General features: G+C 44.7%; 1 protein-coding gene across 1 annotated transcript in view; it reads left to right on the forward strand.

The window, feature by feature from the left end:
• Positions 1-18,966, forward strand: part of ANKIB1 (ankyrin repeat and IBR domain containing 1) — a 493,668-nt gene that overhangs the window by 137,472 nt on the left and 337,230 nt on the right. Inside the window, exon 4 of the mRNA XM_029588858.1 lies at positions 16,928-17,110. Coding sequence (XP_029444718.1) covers positions 16,928-17,110 — 183 coding nt within the window. The remainder of the gene's footprint in view (positions 1-16,927; positions 17,111-18,966) is intronic.

Below are 18,966 nucleotides of genomic sequence, written 5' to 3' on the forward strand. Positions count from 1 at the left end.
GAAGGTGATAAGAGAGTGAATGAACATTTTGTTGGTATGCTCAGAAAGACAAATGTATTTTAGCATTGCTATTGGGGAAGAGATGACACACTTTAGAGGTGTGTTGGATTTTTTTTTTTTTTTTTTTAGAGGAGAGAGGCATCTGAGATAATACCAAGCTTATGGGCCAAAAGAACCAGAAGGTTGAGCACTGTTGACAAAGACACAAAAAGAGAGAAAAGGGGAACTGCGTTTGGTTGGGGGGAGGGAGGTAGAGACTAGAAGTTTCATCTTGGCTATTTTAAGTTTTTAAGGTGACTGTGGGACATCCAGGTGGTGATATCAGACAAGCAGGTTAAAATGTGAGCCTGGATTCTTGGTGAAATTTCTGGTGTAGAGAGGTAGATCTGAGAGTCATTGGCATAAAAGTTGTACTGAAAGCAGTAATAGGAGATCGAAGTCCCAAGGGAAGAAGTGTAGAGAGCAAAGGGAAAAGAACTCATGACAGAGCCTTGAGGCACACCAATTGATAGCAGAATAGCAGTGAAAGACGAACCACCAGAGGAATATAGCAAAAGTATGATGAGAGAGGAGAGGTAAGAAAATAACCAGGAATAGAGCAAAGCCAATGGTGGATTGAGGAGTTAGATGGTAATCGATGGTGTAATAGATAAAGCAGGAGATGGGGTTGGGAGAAGGAGGCAGTTTGAGAGAATTTTCTCCTTTCCTGACCCACAGGACACCAATTCTGTCTTCTCCCTGGGCCTCAAATTGATGCCTCCTGTGCTTTCTTCCCCCATCAGGCCCATCAGAACACCTCTCCCCTCCTCTTCCCTGGCTTGGCAGTAAACTTCCACCTCTTGAATTGAGACAAAAGCAGTGCAGCTGTTACTCCATGCTTTGATGGAGACCTGAGTTGAAGCTTTCCTGGGCTGGAATGCCCCCCCCCCCCCCCATCCCCTTCCTTGCTATGCAATGCACTGGAACAGGGCTTGGATGTCTCTAGCAGTTGCTGGATATGCAAGCAGTGCATCCATCAGAGGGCTTTGAGTTAGATAGTGGGGCAAGGCATTGGTCTGTGGGATGGATGCAAAAGAGCAGGACCAGTATGAGGCCTATCTCAAGGACCTGTTTAGCTTTGACTCAACAGGTACTGGATCGCAGGGTTAGGAGAAGCTTCACATGCTTCAAATGGAAGAACTGGTCCCCACATTGTAGCAAATGTTGCTGCAAGACTACCTCTGAGGAAGAAGCATTGATACTTATTTTATCTAGCAAAGAGTGCTTCTAGCAACGAGATCTCTCAGCAGAAGCCTAGTTCAAGTACATCAAAGATGGAAAAAGCTATGGCTGGATATGCTTATCTGACTACCAGCATTCAATAGAATGGTTTGAGATGTCTGTAATTGAAACAGAAAATGAAGCCAGATATTTGCATATTCCCATGAGAATTGTGATGACCACTGGAAGACTCAGCACAGTGAAGAATATATGAAGAGGAGGAGTATCTTGCTTAGAGCAGTGGTCTTGAACCAGGAAAGTCAGTGCTCAAATTCCACTTCTCCCACTGATGCTTCTTGTGACCTTGAGCAAATTGCTTCATGTTTTGTTCCCTTAGTTACAAACGTATGGCCCTATTTAGTAAGCTTCCTCCCAGGAGGCAGACAGGAGAGGGCAGTGTAGGCCAATATACCCCCATTGTCCTGCGAAGCAGAGAAGAGTGCACTGATTCCAGTCCTGAAAAGCTAGAGAGGACAGAGTTTCATCAGCCACTGATGTTTCTGCTGAGAGCAGTTAGTTTTGTGCATACTTCAACAGGAATGAACCTCATTCTTAAGCCAGGATATATTGGAAATGATCTTGGTACTTAGATTGCTTTCTCCATATGATCCACAGAATAGTTGCTGAGCACTGACACCTTTATCAGCAGTGCTATGCTAGTGTTTTTCTCCTTTACCACAAAGCCTGTATTTTTAGCATTGATCTTCCTATTGGTTGGAATAGGAATGTTCCAGCTGATCACAGCTGTGGAAAAGAATGATGCTGGAGAGGGTGAGTGAAGTGGCTGCTTCTCTATTGTAAGGATGGGACTTAGTGACCACTAAAAGGCTTGATAACCCCAGCGAAGCAGGATGAGATTTGGTAGTTTGGGAACTATTAGAGAGGGTATCTAGGGGAATGGGTGACTGAGGATGGAGGGTCACTGGGGAAAGAAGAGTATAGCAAGAAAGGTGGAACCTGACCTTTGAGCAATAGTGGGCAGAGAGGTTGAGCACTGATGGAGGCTGGGGATGGAGGACCTCCAGGAGGGAGACAGCAAAGATTTGTAACCTAGTATTAAAACCTGTATCAGTGGTCAGGTGATGCATTGAGAGGAAAAGGGCATATATTGGACTCTCGCGTGGTTCCCTCTCCTATTTTCAGCAAAAAAAAAAACCCTGCAACACGATCTTTTCTATACTGTCAATAATACTTGGCATGAGTGTGTGTTGATCAGGGATGGCTTGTTTATGCTGTTTCGAGAGTCTTAAATCCAGCAATGGCAACTAAAACGATGCACAAAGACAGAGAAGCTGAAGGGAGGAGATCCTAAAATGGCTGATCCTCTGAACTAGCACCCGTGCCTGAACCCATTGATCAACATACCTCAAATGGTCATGGTAATGGCTAAAGCATTAAAAGGCAAGTTTGATAAATTGTTTGAGCAGATGGAGGAGTTAAGCACTCAGCTTGCCAATATTAAACTAAATTTGGGTGAGGCAGAGTCCCAAATCTCTGGGTTGGATGATAGAGTACAAATGCTGGAAATTTGGTGGGTGTTTAATAAACCTGTGGCAGACAAGGTGGAAGACCTAGATGTCCGGTCTAGCAGGATTAATCTCAGTCTTGTGAATATATCAACAAGTGTGACTGATTTCTAGTTGGTATTGCACTTGAAAACTAAGGGGGTCATTTTCTAAGTATTTTTCCCGTAGACCAAAGAAAACCTTTAGTAAATAGGCCCCCTTAGTTAACATGCAATTTGGACATTGAATCCAGACACGGCCTATTGAGAGTGGAGAGAGCACACAGACTGGACCTGAGGAAGCAAAATGCTGATTGGCCTCTTGTTGTGATTGTTCAGATACTTAATTTTGTTCACAAAGTGGAGATTTTGAAGGCATATCAGCAAAAGGTCATTTTATGCTTTATTCAGCTGCAGTAGCAGTGAAGAGAAGAGCATTTGCCTCAGTTTCTACACAACTGATAAAGAAACTGTGCATCATGCTATAATACCCTACTAAGCTAAGGGTAAGAATGTGATGCTTGAAATGTTGCGGAAGCATGCCTGGTTTGCAAAATTTAGATGAAGCTTGATTCTCTAAGGTGGCACATTGTTTTATTTATGTACTTATTATAAATATATTAATTGCCAGTTTGCCGAAGCTGTAGGCAATTTACATCTCCAACACATAATTAAAAAAGTACAATACAAGATATGAGCAGAAATTAAAACTAATGAAAGCACATTAAATTAACTAAAATCTTAACATTGTATCTAAAGTTTACTGATCAAGCCTATGGTATTCACAACTTTGTGTTACTTCAGAATGGCCCTGGCTTTTGATGCCCTTTAAGCTGGATCTTCGAAGAATATTGACATTGAAGACTGGGGTGTTAATTTTACTTTTCTAACCTATTATGCAAATGGCTAGGCAAAGCTGTTAGTTGCTATACTTTTGCAAGAATGTGCAATGGGAATCTCCTAATAAGTTTTATTACATTAGGCTTAAAGACAGCAACTTATTAAAGGCTTGTTTGAATGGGAGAGGACTCCTTAGCAAGGGGTTAGCAAGTGACTAGCACCAATGGTTTTTATAGCAGTAGATAGTCTGTTGGGGGAGTAGGGACTGGGGTTTGGTCGGGGGGGGGGGGGGGGGGGGGGGGGGGGGGACACACACACGGATGGATGGACATGAGAACTGGGGCTAAAGAGGTGGGGAATACTATGTTTTCAGTTAGAAGAAAATTCAAGACATGGTTGGTGGATCAGTGCTCATCACATGTTTTAAACAGTCTGGGTGGAGGCCTGGGCTGGGGGACCTATGCCTTTTTGGTTTTGCTAAATTCTTTTTGAGTAAATATAAGGTGATAACACTAAATAATGGCTAAGAATATAAGATATCTTACATGGAATATTCTCTGTATTGGATCTGTGGTTAAAAGGTATAAATTATTGCAAGCCATGAAAAGATTCCATACAGAGATTGCTATGCTGCAAGAAACTCATCTGAGGTAGAACATTCTAAACTAAAACATTGGATAAGAGACGTGCTTTTATTGCCTCTTTGGGGCAATATAAGGCAGGTGTGGCTACCTTAATAAATAAATAAATAAATAAGACATCCCCTTTAAGGAAATTAAAACTATTTGGGACCCAGAGAGCAGGTATATCTTGGTAGTGGCACAATTGTTTGGGAAATCTATATTGATAGGTATATTTCTCTGAGGACAAGCAGGATCGTAGTCCTCACACATCATCAGATGGAGCCCCAACATGTTGAGCATGCCTAACATGGTCCACACAGGTTCCCTCTTCTGTCTATTCTTTTTCCTGTCGATAGCAGGGCTGAATTAGCCATGCTCTCATGGGAACTGTCAATCAGGCCCGGGAGGTAGAGCTTCAAAGTGATGTCAGAGCTTTGCTCTGAGGCTGCGCGTGAGTTCCCGCGCTGGAATCGACTCTCCTCAGTCTGTTTTTCCGCACGCGGGATCGCACGCAGAGCTTCAGACCTCCTCAGCTCTGAAGAGTAAAAAACGTCAAAAACAACAAAAATCGTCCAAAAATGAAAGAACACGGTAGGAGAGAGGGAGGACGGCCATTGGGCTTCAAACCGTGCCCCTGCGGCAGTCATGTCCATCACGGATGGACATGACTGCTGCTATCTGTGTCCGGGCCCAGACCACCCGATGCAGACCTACCCGCTGTGCGGCAAAATGTCCCTCAGGGCACATCGTCAGCATCACGAAAAGATGACAGCGTTGACGGACTGTAGACAGGGCTCTTATGCTCCATCCGTGGAGGCCCGATCTTCACCAGGACCGGCCGACCCGACACCCCCACAATTGCGTCAAGCGTCGTCCTTGGAACTGGCGACATCCAAGTCAGGCATGGATCAAAGGAAGAAACCCAAACAAGACAGGCCTCGAGATAGAGAACAAAAACACGCCGACCATCGTGGTCGTGACACGTCAATGGCGTCAGTGAGCCGGACAGTCAAAAAGCCTGCTCCGCAAACCGAGGCTTCGATCAAGCCGCACGACGCGCCTGCGTCGCGAAGCACCTTATTGGTGCAGATGCACAGGGCATCCACCGGTGCAGACGCATGGCGCATCCACATTGGCGCAGACGCACGGTGCACCCTCATCGGCACCGAGACCTGGCGCATCTTCATCCGTGCCGACGCACGGCGCTGCTGTATTGACGCTGATGCACGGTGCATCTAGTCTAGCGATGCTCGACATGGCGCCGATGCAGAAGCGATCCTCGAAGAAGACGTCCGCTGCAAAGACGCATGAGAAAAGGAAACATGTGTTGGCGACACTGACAAAACGATCATTGATGCAGCCGCGGCGCATATCAACGCAGGAGCACCTGAAAACACACAGGACATCTCCCATACGTCTGCTCCCGGCGCCAGCGACGCAGGCATTGATGCCAGGACTGAAAGCTGCTTACAGAATGACGCGGCCAACAGAAAAACAGGAGGCGTCGACTAGTGCACATCCAAGCTGCTCTGGGTCGTCCCCCCACTCCGAGAGCGAGGCACACCCACATGTTACATCTGTTTCCTCGGGATCTTCCTCGCTATCCCTGCAAATTTTCTGAAACCTCTCCTCTGCGTCGCACCATAGGTCCACATGGGATGTGCTACAGGAGCCCCTCTCGAAAAAACGAAAATTATCGAAGACCGCCCGGGGGGACTGTAATCTCTCACCACCGCCAGACTCTGACATCCTCAAAGCAGCGGTACCACCGGGACGCCCCTGGGCTTCGCCTCGCCCTCCGATGCCTCCTCAAACAAAAGAGGCCTTCTTTAATTTGTCCATGGCTCTCTCAGGCTTCTATGAGATCATGCAAGCTTCCTTCCATATGCCTGGTTCCTCGCCGAGTGGGGATGGACAATCTCCACATCCCTCCACTCACAAGTGGCTCTCAAGATCCAGGTCACCATCTCCGTGGACCCAATCCCCGCCGTCACCAGGGGTGCCACCCACACCAGAACCCATCGTTCGATCAGTCTCTCCTGTGGTCCCTACGACCTCCTCAGGTTCCTCCACGGGCTACCCCTCCGACCCGGGAGAGGGACCTGCGGATCCTTACTCCCCACCGGAGGACTTAACATATCCAAAGTTTTTGGATAAGATGGGTAAGGCACTCAACATACAAATCCAAAAGGTGCCGGGCCCGAGGGCTGACACCCTTGGCCTCTTAAAGATTTTTGACCTACCATCAGAACCCACCGTGCTACCCACACATGAGGTACTCAATTCAGTTCTAGAAAAATCCTGGGAGACACCCTTCACACTCCCTGCGGTGTCTCGAAAGACTGACCTCAAATATAAGATACATCCGTCCCCGTATTATGCTTCCCCTCAATTACTGCACGTTTCTATCGACGTGGAGTCCGCCATGGCGAAGGCCAAAAAATCCAAACTTCACTCTGCAGCACCCCCGGGAAGGGACCTGCGATCCTTGGATGACTTTGCGAAGCGAGCTTTCCAGTCTTTAATGTTGGCAGCCAGGATCAACCATCATCAATTTTACATACTACAGTAAATCTACGAGTTGATCCAATGCGTAAAGGACATGTCCCAAGTTTTGGAACCCCCTTCCGAAGCCCTTGATCTAATCTGAGACATGGAGGAGGCCACCAGGCATCTTTTGCGGACAGTTTGAGGGAATCAAATTCGACAAATTCGAATTAACATCGACCAAAGAGATCGAATCCATTCTCAAAAGGCAGAAACCATCCAGCCACCCATCGGACAACATACCTTCCAAGCTACTGCTACTTATCCCAAATATAATCTCTGGTCCCTTAACCAAAATCATAAACTGCTGCTTAACTCAAGGATTCTACCCAGATAGTCTAAAAAACGCTTCCCTGAAACCACTCCTCAAGAAACATAACCTAGACCCTGATGTTCTGGCTAATTTCCGCCCTATCTCGAATCTACCATTTTTAGCCAAACTCACTGAGAAATTGGTCAACACCCAGCTTTCTGATTATCTAGAAGATCACAACTTACTTTTCCCTTCCCAATATGGGTTCCGCAAATCTCGCAGCACTGAAACCCTACTCATATCTCTAACAGACCATATTATTATGGGGCTAGACAAAGGACACTCCTTTCTCCTAATCCTTCTAGACATCTCGGCGGCTTTCGACACCGTCAACCACCTCATCCTCTTGAATCGCCTTTCAGACATAGGCATCTCGGGAACAGTCCACAATTGGTTCAAGTCGTTCCTCAGTAACAGAAGTTTTAAAGTCAAAATCAACAATAAGGAATCACCATCTACAAATTCCTCTCTTGGCGTACCACAAGGTTCATCCCTATCACCTACCCTTTTCAATATTTACCTCCTTCCCCTTTGCCAACTGTTAACTAGTTTTAACCTCATTCACTACATCTATGCAGACGATGTTCAGATTATGATTCCCATAACAGAATCTATTAACAAATCCCTCGCACTCTGGAACAGCAGCTTACAAGCCATCACTAATCTCCTCAACAGTCTAAATCTGGTCCTCAATGCATCTAAGACTGAACTCCTTTTCATTTCCTCCAACCAAGAAAACCTCTCATCTCAGATTCATCACAAACACCTTCTCACCCACTCTCATGTGAGAGACCTTGGAGTAATTATAGACAACCTTCTTAACCTAAAGAATATGATCAAAACAACAACTAAAGAGTGCTTCTACAGACTTCAGGTGTTAAAAAGACTCAAACCTCTCCTATATTTTCATGACTTTAGGACTGTTCTCCAATCTCTAATATTTGCCAAAATTGACTACTGCAGCGCTCTCCTCACCGGCCTACCAAGCTCAACAACCAAGCCCTTACAGATGATACAGAACGCTGCAGCAAGAATTTTGACAAGCACCGACCAGAGAGACCATATTACGCCCATCCTCCTTAATCTACACTAGTTACCAGTCAGTTACAGGGCTCTACACAAATCGCTAACTCTAATCCACAAATCAATTCATAACCTCCTCCATCTCGACCTCGAATTCCTACTCAAACTCCACACTTCCAACAGTCCAATGAGGGAAACCTACAAAGGAGCACTACAAGCCCCGCCATCTAAAGCCACACGACTCATCTCTACCAGGGACCGAGCTTTTTCTACAGCAGGTCCAACCATCTGGAACAACCTCCCCTCAGAACTCAGAATGGAATCGTGCCTAACAACATTAAAAAAAAAAAACCTCAAAACTTGGCTCTTCTTACAAGCCTTCCCTGATCCATCAAACTTTTACTAGATAACTACTCAGCTTTTGAATATGGAACTTCGCCCCTCCAATATTCACCTCATTTACTAGTTTGGACATATCACAATGTAATTAATTTAATACCCTCTTAAGGCTTCTCTTTTTCCAGCTGAACCAGCTTCCAAGTTCAAGGTCCTTGTTATTATGTAACTTTTTGGCTTCTCTGCTTTCGTCTCTAACCATAAAAGTTGTTCCTTATGTTATGTTATGTTATACTGATCTACCCCTGTTCGATGTAAACCGACCTGATATGGTATTCAACCTTGAAGGCCGGTATAGAAAAATGTTAAATAAATAAATAAAATTTGAAGCCCCCTCGCGTACCTCTGCAGCGTCGATCGCAGCACGACGTATAGCCTGGCTTCGAGCAAGTTCTATCAGGGATGACTTGCACAATAAATTGGCTAACTTACCCTGTAAGGGAGACAATTTGTTTGGTACCAGATTCCAGGAGACCTTTGTTTTGCAAAGGGATATAGATAAGGATAAGATAAGGATATAGATAAGGATTTCCTCTATCACTTTACTTTTTGTTCTTTCCCTGGAATCTTTTCTTCAAATACTTAAGGACCACAAATGTATTTATTTATGGGATATCCTTTGGGGGAAGCACACATATCCCTGATGCAGTTAATGAGGCCGTAGGGTAAAATGGCTTAGGCCTTCTGGATATCAGATTATATAATCTGGCAGCAAACCTCCTTTAAGTGGAAGATTGACAGATGAGCACTAATTTTTATTCAGTAATAGAAACAGAAGTCCTTTGGCTGATCCTCTAGTTCTCAGCTTTGTACTTCACTCAGTGGCAGTCCATAAATTAATCATATCTTTACAAAAACATGAAAGATGGGTTATTAATAAAACTGCCATTGAATTTTATAGGTTTTCCCTTTTTTTGCCTATTGGGTGAAACAGTTTTAACCCTAGTATGTACAGGGCCAGAAGTCTGATTTTTAACAATTACGGGTGTTTGAATTATTGTTAATAACTCTGAAAGTCACTGATACCAATCAGTTCTTCAGTTCTGTGAATGGGAGACAAGGTAGGAGAGGTTTTGGAAGGGAATTGGGAAAGTTGGGTTAATGATGTAGAAGAGTTACATGTTGCTTTTCTGTCTGTAGAGTGCATAACATAGAACAAATTATATGCTGTACTAAATTGTAATGCATCTTTAAAGAACAAAATTAAAATCTGGTGTGTTTGTGCATATGAGTGTTTATAAGACTGGTAATATTGAATTTCCTAGCGTGTAGCCAGATGGACTCAGGACCAGTGGGTTATGTGTTTCTCTGCTAGCAGATGGGTTCGGAGTCAGGTTTCAAAGCTGACATCACCCTAGATATACCCCTGCAATGACCTCAGCTCTTCAGTATCTCTCCATCTCCTAGCAGATGCGGACGCTATCCTCATACTATCACGGTGTTAGCGGGATTGCAGCACAAACAAAGAAATTTTTACCTTCACTTTAAAAGAAGATCGAGCCCTGCTCTCCTGCGGTGATACCTAAGGGTCCCTCCCCCAGTTGAGATTTCCCAAGTGATTTCCGAGATCCCTGAGAGGTGTGCCTTGGTCTGGTAGCCAGTTCCCAGCATGGATTTAGCTGCTGAAGCAGCTGAAAGGCAGCAGGTGCAGAAGCCATGCACAGTCTGAGGACGGGCTATGACCTTATCCGATAGCTCCCTGGACCTGCGCAATTCCGGGATGGCATCTTCCCTGGGAGAGGGCAGTTCAGTGGCCCCTATCCCGGTTCCCCCTGGGACAAATATGGATCGGTGGCCTTCTCTTGGTTGGAATTCTTTTTCAGGGCCTCCAATCCTTTGTTGAGGTGCAGTCAGCCCCGGTCCCTGCCTAAGTTGAGCCCCAACGAGGGGGTCCTCGCTCTCCTGGCCCTGCCTACGGGCCAAGAGACATGCCACACCTCACCAAGAGTATCTCTGACAGGGACCCAGATACCACGGATGACAGGGATCCACTGGAGGACGGAGAAATCTCTCCAGGCCCGGAACCATACCGGACCATGCTTGGTTTCTTCCACAGAGATGAATTACCGGCACTAGTCTCCCAGACCCTGAAGACTCTGGGAGTTCCAGGCATGGACCCTATGGCGGAGCCAAAGAAGAACCCCATCCTGGTGTCCCTTCATAAAGTTTCTTGCTACTTCCCAGTTCTGGAAGTCATCCAGGAGTTGATTGACGTGGAATGGGGCAACCCAGAGGCAAGCTTTAAAGGAGGTTGGGCCTTGGAAGCCTTGTATCCTCTGGGCCCAGCAGTCAAGGAACACCTGTGTTTCCCCAAAGTGAAGACCATGGTCTATGCCATCTCAAAGCAAGCAACCATCCTTGTTGAGGGAGGGGTGGCCTTGAAGGATGCTCACAATAGGCGGTTAGAATCCATCCTTAAGCAAGCCTTTGACGCGACAGCAGTGATGCTGCAGATCGCTTCCTGCTATGCCCTGGTGGCTTGCTCCTGCTTGCTCCTTGTGAGAGAGGCAGATAGCTCTGGGGTGCACACTGGAGAGGCGATTGAACCCGCCGCAGCCTTCCTGACAGATGCAAGCTCAGACCTAGTGCGTACCTCAGCCAGAGGTGTAGCCTCAGTGGTGGCAGCCAGAAGACAGCTATGGTTGCGGAACTGGTCAGTGATCACAACTTCTAAGGCGAACCTCACAAAGATGCCCTTTAAGGGATCCCTACTATTCAGAAGCGAATTGGAGAAGCTAGCCAGTAAATGGGGCGAGTTTCCAGTGCCCCGACTACTGGAAGACAGAAAAAAAAGATCTCAGTGCCCCTCTCCCTTTAGGGGTTGGACCTCAGGCTTCTGGCTCTGCAGAAACCAGTCATTCCAGTCACCTCGACTTTCTGGGAGGACTCAGTCCTTTCGGAACTGGCAACCCAAAAGAGGGACAGGTTCGGGCTCAAGCCTGGCCCAAGCTTCCCAATGAAGTTGGGCCGACCCATCCATGGGAAGAGGAGATAGGGGGTCGATTTCCCCTCTTCTACCCGTGTTGAGTCAAGATCACATCGGACAAATGGGTACTGGACATCATACAAGAAGGCTACGCTCTGGAATTTTGCAGCATCCTTCGGAACAGGTACATGATATCACCTTGCCACTCCCAGCTCAAGAAATTGGCAGTGGAATCCACAATGATAAGGCTCCTCAGTCTGAGGGCTATAACTCCGGTACCTACACCCCCAAGTAAATACGGGGCATTATTCCATATATTTTATCGTGCCCAAGAAAGAGGACTCATTCCGACCCATCCTGGATCTCAAGAGCGTCAGTTGTCATCTGTGGATATTGCACTTCAGCATGGAAACTCCGCTCCATCATAATGGCAGTGCAACCGGGAGAGTTCGTAACCTCCCTGGACCTCTCTGAAGCCTACCTTCGTATTCCAGTCCATCAAGACTACCAACGTTTCCTATGCTTTGCAATACTGGGCCGCCATTACCAGTTCTGGGCGTTACCCTTCGGTCTGGCAACTGCTCCCAGGATATTCTCCAAAATTATGGTGGTCGTGGCGGCAGCACTGAGGAAAGATGGGATCCTAGTGCACCCCTACTTGGATGACTTACTGATCCAGGCGAAGTCAGTGGAAGAAAGCCTCCAGGTGACCAGCAGGGTCAGGTCCTTCCTACAGGAACTCAGTTGGGTCGTGAACATGGAAAAGAGCAGCCTCAAGTCCTCCCAGTCTTTAGAGCATCTGGGGGCCCAATTTGACACCAATCAGAACAAGGTCTTCCTCCCTCCCCCAAGGAGGAGGAGGAAACTGAACCAAATACACTGGCTGACGACCACAATGCGCTCCAAGTTATGGGACTATCTTCAGGTCCTCGGCCTCATGGCATCACACTGGAAGTAGTACTGTGGGTGAGGGTTCACATGCGGCCTCTCCAACGCTCCTTACTGTCATGCTGGAACTCGCTGTCCCAAGACTACTCGATTCGCCTCCCCCTACCAATGGAGGTATGCTCTCGGCTCCAGTGGTGACTACAGGAAATCCACCTAAGCAAGGGCGTCCCCACTGAGCTGGATTGTCTTCACGACAAACCCGAGCCTCCGAGGGTGGGGAGCCCACTGTCAGGAGCCCAGGGTCAATGGACCAAGGAAGAGGTGAACTGGAACATAAACCACCTGGAAGCTCAAGCGGTCAGACTAGCATGCCTCCAGTTTAGCCACAGGCTCTGGGGCAAGCGATCCGGATGATGTTGGACAATGCAACAACGGTTGCCTACATCAACCACCAGGGAGGAACCAAGAGCCATCAAGTGTCTCTGGAAATAGACCCCCTTATGGAATGAGTAGAGTTAAACCTACAAGGGATCTCAGCCTCCCACATCGCAAGAAAAGACAACGTCACAGCGACTTCCTCAGCAGGGAAAGCCTGGACCCGGAGAATGAACGCTGTCAACCAAAGGTTTCTAGTAAATCACTGGGGCCTCCTGGCCATGGATCTACTGACCACATCTCACAATGCGAAAGTCCCCTGGTTCTTCAGTCGCAGACAAGATCAGCACTCCCAAGGGATCGACTCCCTCGTTCAGACCTGACCAGAGGAGGATTTACTGTATGCCTTCCCCCCATGGCCTCTACTGGGCAAGATCATCTGCAAGATAGAACACCACAGAGGTTTAGTCTTCCTAGTGGCCCTGGATTGGCCCAGATGCCCATGGTACGCAGACATGCGAAGGCTCTTTGTGGGGAGTCCCCTGTGAGGTCACTGCAGGGGTATATCTAGGGTGACATCAGTTTTGAAACCTAACTCTCTCCCATCTGCTAGCAGAGGAACACATAACCCACTGGTCCTGAGTCCATCTGTCTACACTAAGGAAAATGAAATTATCAGGTAAGTAATTTCTCCAATTTGATTCATACGCACAATTAAAATTAAGGCAGCTCAAGTTTGACAGTTGCCCTCATTTTCTGTTGATACTGAGTGTATATTTAGCATTATCATTGTGACATCCCTCACACTCATTGAACACAGCATGAGATCAATCTTGAGTGTTTGTATAATAGCAGTTGCTTATGAATCAGTTGAAGTGTGTGCAGTAAAAAGTGAATTCTATGGAGTATATTATTTCTCTTGTATCATTTTTAACAGTACATAATTATAAATGTGTTCAGCTTATTCTATGTGCGGTGTCATGCACCTGGGAATCATCAATCAGGTGTATCACAAAGGGAAAAAAGGTTGAGAACCATTAGGCTAGACCACTTCATTGATGCTTTTGAATTAGCACTAAACTTCTGTTCTTGGGCATAATTAAAACAAGAAAAGGGTGAGAGAGAGACCTGTAGTTACTTTTTGTATCCTAGTTTAATTCCTTAGAAATCATTTTCTCCTAAAGCAGGCCAGCTTTAGAAGAGGCACCATGTCACTTCCTCACCCTGCTCTCCTGCTTCCTGCAGCAAAGGTGCACCACTGCTTTAAAATAACAAGGACTAAAAAATGTTCTACCCCTTTATATTTAGATGAATATAAGAATTAAAATCAATGCATTTTTTTCAAAAGACTAAATGAGGGATAGTATACTGAATTTGTCATAGCTTTACTAAAAATTACAGAAATAGATGTTGATGGGTTTTCCCACGTACGTTAAAATCTGGAGGTCAACAGCATGTAATTTGAAATAAACGACACTTTCATTTTTCAGTGAGAATGTTTCATAATGTGGTTGCTTTGCAATAGTTGCTTTGCAGAAAGAATGAATTAACCTTTAATTTCACACAAGAAAATCTTTGAAAAGAAATCTGTTCTCTGTAGAGGACTTCACTGCTGTTGGTTATAGAAACACAATATAGAAGATGGCCGCTTGCTAGCAGCGCGTCTCAGACCTCCCGCTTTCTTTTCCACTTTGAATTGATTTTTCCTTGCGAATTATGCCTCCTCAGCGAAAGGGGAAAGTGAGGGTTTTTCACTCAGCACCCTCACTCCCCACGGGACAAAAGACCATTACCGAATGCGCTCAACTCTATCCGATGCAAGAGAAGCCAGTCCCCGCTGTCAAGAACGGAAAGGAGGCCGCCGTCTCGCCTGGGGAGCTTTCACTGAGCCCTCCAATACTAAGATTTCCGCAGGCGATATCATAGACGCTACCGCCAGAAACTGCTTTGGAACCTGCGAGGTTACAGAGCTTGATGGGAATCCTGGAGGGAGCAGTGGCGAGTGTGGTGTCAGGAGGTAAAACATCAAGGCATGGAGACAACGCAGCTTCGAGTTCGGTCCAAAATTTGGATTCTATTCATCAAAATGGTGGTAAGACTATTCCAATTATCACTACAAATGCTGGTTTGTCATCTTCAACGATATTGTTACAAGAAAACAGACAGGAGTGTTTGTTATGCCGTCCAAGCCACCTGTGGTTACTTCGGACTCGCAGTGGGAGCTTTTGGCCCAGCAAAATTTGGCTATCCATGAGAGTATGGTACAGATAACTCAAATTTCTTCACGTCTAGACATGGTGACTCAAGACTACAATGTAAAATTGAGCAAGGTAATAAAATATAACAAATAGAAAATCAACTTAAAGATATCCAGAAAGTACAAGCCACCACGGTACAAGATTAAAGCAGTACAAATAGAAAAACTGAGCTTCTGGAAAACAGTCTCAGACAATTTAAACCTAAGGCTGTTGAATTTCCCCAAGGTAATGGGAGAGTTACCTAGGGTGACTCTGCGTAAATACCTGATCGAGGTATTACATTTTTCTTGAGGATATTCCTGCCTTTAATAAGGTATATTTTTTGCCTTTTTCTTGATCAAGGGGAAATGGAAACTACAATCAGCTTGATATGGGGAATTTAACAGACTTTTTTGGAATCATCGGCAATGGAAATTGTGGAAAGAGCCTCTCTGTATATTTCCTTCATCTACGAAAATGACATGGGACTAATCATGAGAAATTATTTTCAGAACACGGGTACCCAATTTGAGCCAATTCGTACAGATCTTCCTGAATCTGGCGAAAGCCACGCAGGAGAGAAGGAGGGAGTTTTTAGCCTTAAGGCAAGATACAAGATTGGGTGCCAATTATCAGCTGAGGTGCATTGTAAAATTTAATAACAACACTTATATTTTTCTAAACCCCGAACATCTCAAAATGTGGCTTAACTCCCAGAATAGGTTGATGAATGTATCATCACCTATAGTCAGTCCAATATCTTAGTAAATTTAAGAAGGATTGAGTAAAGCAAGCTATTGGCATTTTCCTTTACTTTTTCTTGATTATAAATTGGCTTCTTTTTTACTTATTTTCTGCCCCCCCCCCCCCCCCCCCCCCCCAAACAAATTAGTGGACTGTTTAAAAAAAAAAAAAAAAAAAAAAAAATTGGTTTCTGTTTAAAATATGTGAAAGGATCTAAATGGTCGATAATTGTTTTCTGTTTTATTTCTGTGCAAAGATTATAAATGCTTTGTAATTATTTTGAAAATTCAATAAAGAGAAAAAAAAAAAAAGAAACAATATAACAGCATAAGGGGAGTTCATGGAAGGTAAAGGTGGCATTACATAATGCCATATGTCTCTCTTCTGTTTAAACCATTTTACTCCTACCTCTCAGGTATGTAGTATAGATTTTGAGCTACAGAATGGGGAAGCAGAAAACTTTTAAGAAATTTAAGCTGTTTGCATTCATGTCAGAAAAGAAAATTATTCGGGTGCTGCTGCCATAAGTTGGGCTAAAAATTATTTTTAAAATCCTCAGGAAAAAGTATTCTACTTGCTGGGCAGTGGTATATTTTTTAGTGGTATGCCATTCAAATAGAAAGCCTTGATTTCTATTGATCTTTTCCAGTTTGCCCAGTTGCAGTTCTTCCACTTTGGAAAGATAAGTATTTCATATGTGCACATCAAATTCCCATATGGAACCCAACATCAATTTTTCCCCCAATCCAATCTTAAGAATACACGTGAGCAAAAACCACTATCTTTTCTGACATGAATGCAAACAGCAGTGTGTATTATGATGTGTTGACGTAGCATTTTTATTTGTGTTCTGACTAAAAATAGTTAACTATACCTTTCCTGTGTAGCATGGTTTCATTTGTTCACACAAAGTATACTGCATACTGTTATGTAGAATACCATGTTTCTTAGCATCCAGTCAGATGAATCCAGAATAAGTGGGACACTAAGAAATGAGAAATTACTACTTACCTGATAATTTCCTTTTCTTTAGGACAGTCAGATGAATCCAGAACCAAGTGGGTTATGCAGCACTGACTGTCCTAAAGAAAAGGAAATTATCAGGTAAGTAGTAATTTCTCATTTCCTTGGGTTTAAAAAAAAAAGTATTCCAAATCTCTCTTCTGTGTCTGTAGCTGTGCACCAATATGTATGTTAAGGCCAAATACAAAATACAGTTCTCTAGCTAATTTTGTGACATTTTATTTTCAGCTTCTGGTAAAACATGGTGGAGACTTGTTTGCTGAAAATGAGAATAAAGACACTCCTTGTGACTGCGCTGAGAAGCAACATCACAAAGAATTGGCCCTCAATTTGGAATCCCAGATGGTATTCTCGCGGGATCCTGAAGCTGAAGACATAGAAGCTGAATATGCTGCTTTGGATAAACGGGAGGTATATACATTTAGTAGAATAACTTCATAAGTTTTATAAACAAATATGGTTGTATTGTCTGTTGATGGTGTCCTAGAAATATTTTTGGTATAGCTACATGATATTTTGCAACCATTGGAAGGTCACTAGAAGGGGTGAGAGTAGAACAGCTGCCAATAAGAGGGGTCAGAAGATGTGACATTTGTAGGCATGGAAGAATTTACATAAGAGCAAATATGCCATACTGGGTCTGACAAAGGGTCCATCAAGCCCAGCATCCTGTTTCAAACAGTGGCCAATCCATGTCACAAGTTCCTGGCATGTACCCAAACATTAAATAGATCTCATGCTACTATTCCTTACTGATTAATAGCAGTTTATGGATTTTCCTCTAGGAATTTACCCAAATCTTTTTAAACCCAGTTACACTAACTGCTGTAACCACATCCTCTGGCAGTAAATTCCAGAGCTTAACTTTGCGCTGAGTGAAAGAATGTTATTTAATTCATTTTAAATGAGCTACTTGCTAACTTCATGGAGTATCCCCTAGTCCTTCTATAATATGAGAAAGTAAATAACTGATTTGCATTAACCTGTTCAAGTCCTTTCATGATTATATAGACCTCTATCATATTGCTTCTCAGTCATCTCTTCTCCAAACTGAACAGCCCTACTTCGTTAGCCTTTCCTTATAGGGGAGCCGTTCCATGCCCCTTATCATTTTGGTCATTTTGATCTATTGCAGCCTGGCTTGTTCTGTTTTTTTAATAGGAGGTATATTGGTGTTTTAGGACCTGGCGTAATATTTGCAGGGTTGACTTTTCATAGGTAGACTTATTACTATTTGAGTGTTAGCAGTTAGTGCTGTTTTGGTATGAGAGGATTACTATATTGAAACTAATTCAGTTTATTCATGGTTTTCTGAAGGCCAAGCCTGCATCAAACACACTTTACAATAGGCTTAATACCATATAGGTTCTAAGTATTTTTAGGCAGGATTTTCTAGTTGGCACCACAGTGGTGCATGTCAAAATAATAAACATGATATTTTTACCTCAAAATATTATGAATGTCCTTTTTTATGCATAATTCTTAATTGTGTGTAGTGAAGGATGGGAGTGCATGGTTCTAAGGTTCGCCTTACACCAACTTGGAGAGAGTGCTCCACACGCAGACCTCCCCACCTTTCATCTATCGCCTATTTCCCATTTCTCCATGGGGCAAATTCTGGAGAAAGGTGGGAGGCAAGTGATAGGGTTCCTGGGAGTGAGGCAGGGTTGCCAGCTTCCTAGAAATATTATCACCGACACACACTTTCTGGCCCCTGCTTTTCCCCTCCTGCAGTATTTCAAATCACTGAAAGGGCCAGACTACAAGGGGACTTCTCTCGATGATTTGACCTGTGCCATGCCTTGGGGGGGGGGGGGGGTGCTCCATCTTATCCCTTGCCTCAGGCAGCAGATTCCCTTGAGTCACCCCTTCTTTGACCTCTATGGATGCCCTTGACACTGTCGAGCACCATGGATACCCTTGAGTGTCATGGAATGCCATCATGCACCGTGGGCACAGTTGAGCCTAAGGATGCCCTCTATGCCTTTAAGCATCATGGATACCCTCGACACCATCGAGCAGCATGGGCACCCTTGTTGCAGTTGCGCACCATGGATGCCCTTGTCGTTGTGGATATCCTCGATGCTGTTGTGCACCTTGGGTGCCATGGACGTAGTTGATTCCGTCAAGCACCATGGAAGCCATCAAGCGATTATAGGCACTGTAGAACCATGGCCACCTTAGTGTGCCATGGATGCCATTGACCATCAGAGGTGCCATCAAGCATCATAGAGCACCATGGATGCTGTCAAGCACAGTCGACATCG

The sequence above is a fragment of the Rhinatrema bivittatum genome, chromosome 2, assembly GCF_901001135.1.
Source record: "Rhinatrema bivittatum chromosome 2, aRhiBiv1.1, whole genome shotgun sequence".
In the NCBI taxonomy this organism is placed as follows: Eukaryota; Metazoa; Chordata; class Amphibia; order Gymnophiona; family Rhinatrematidae; genus Rhinatrema; species Rhinatrema bivittatum.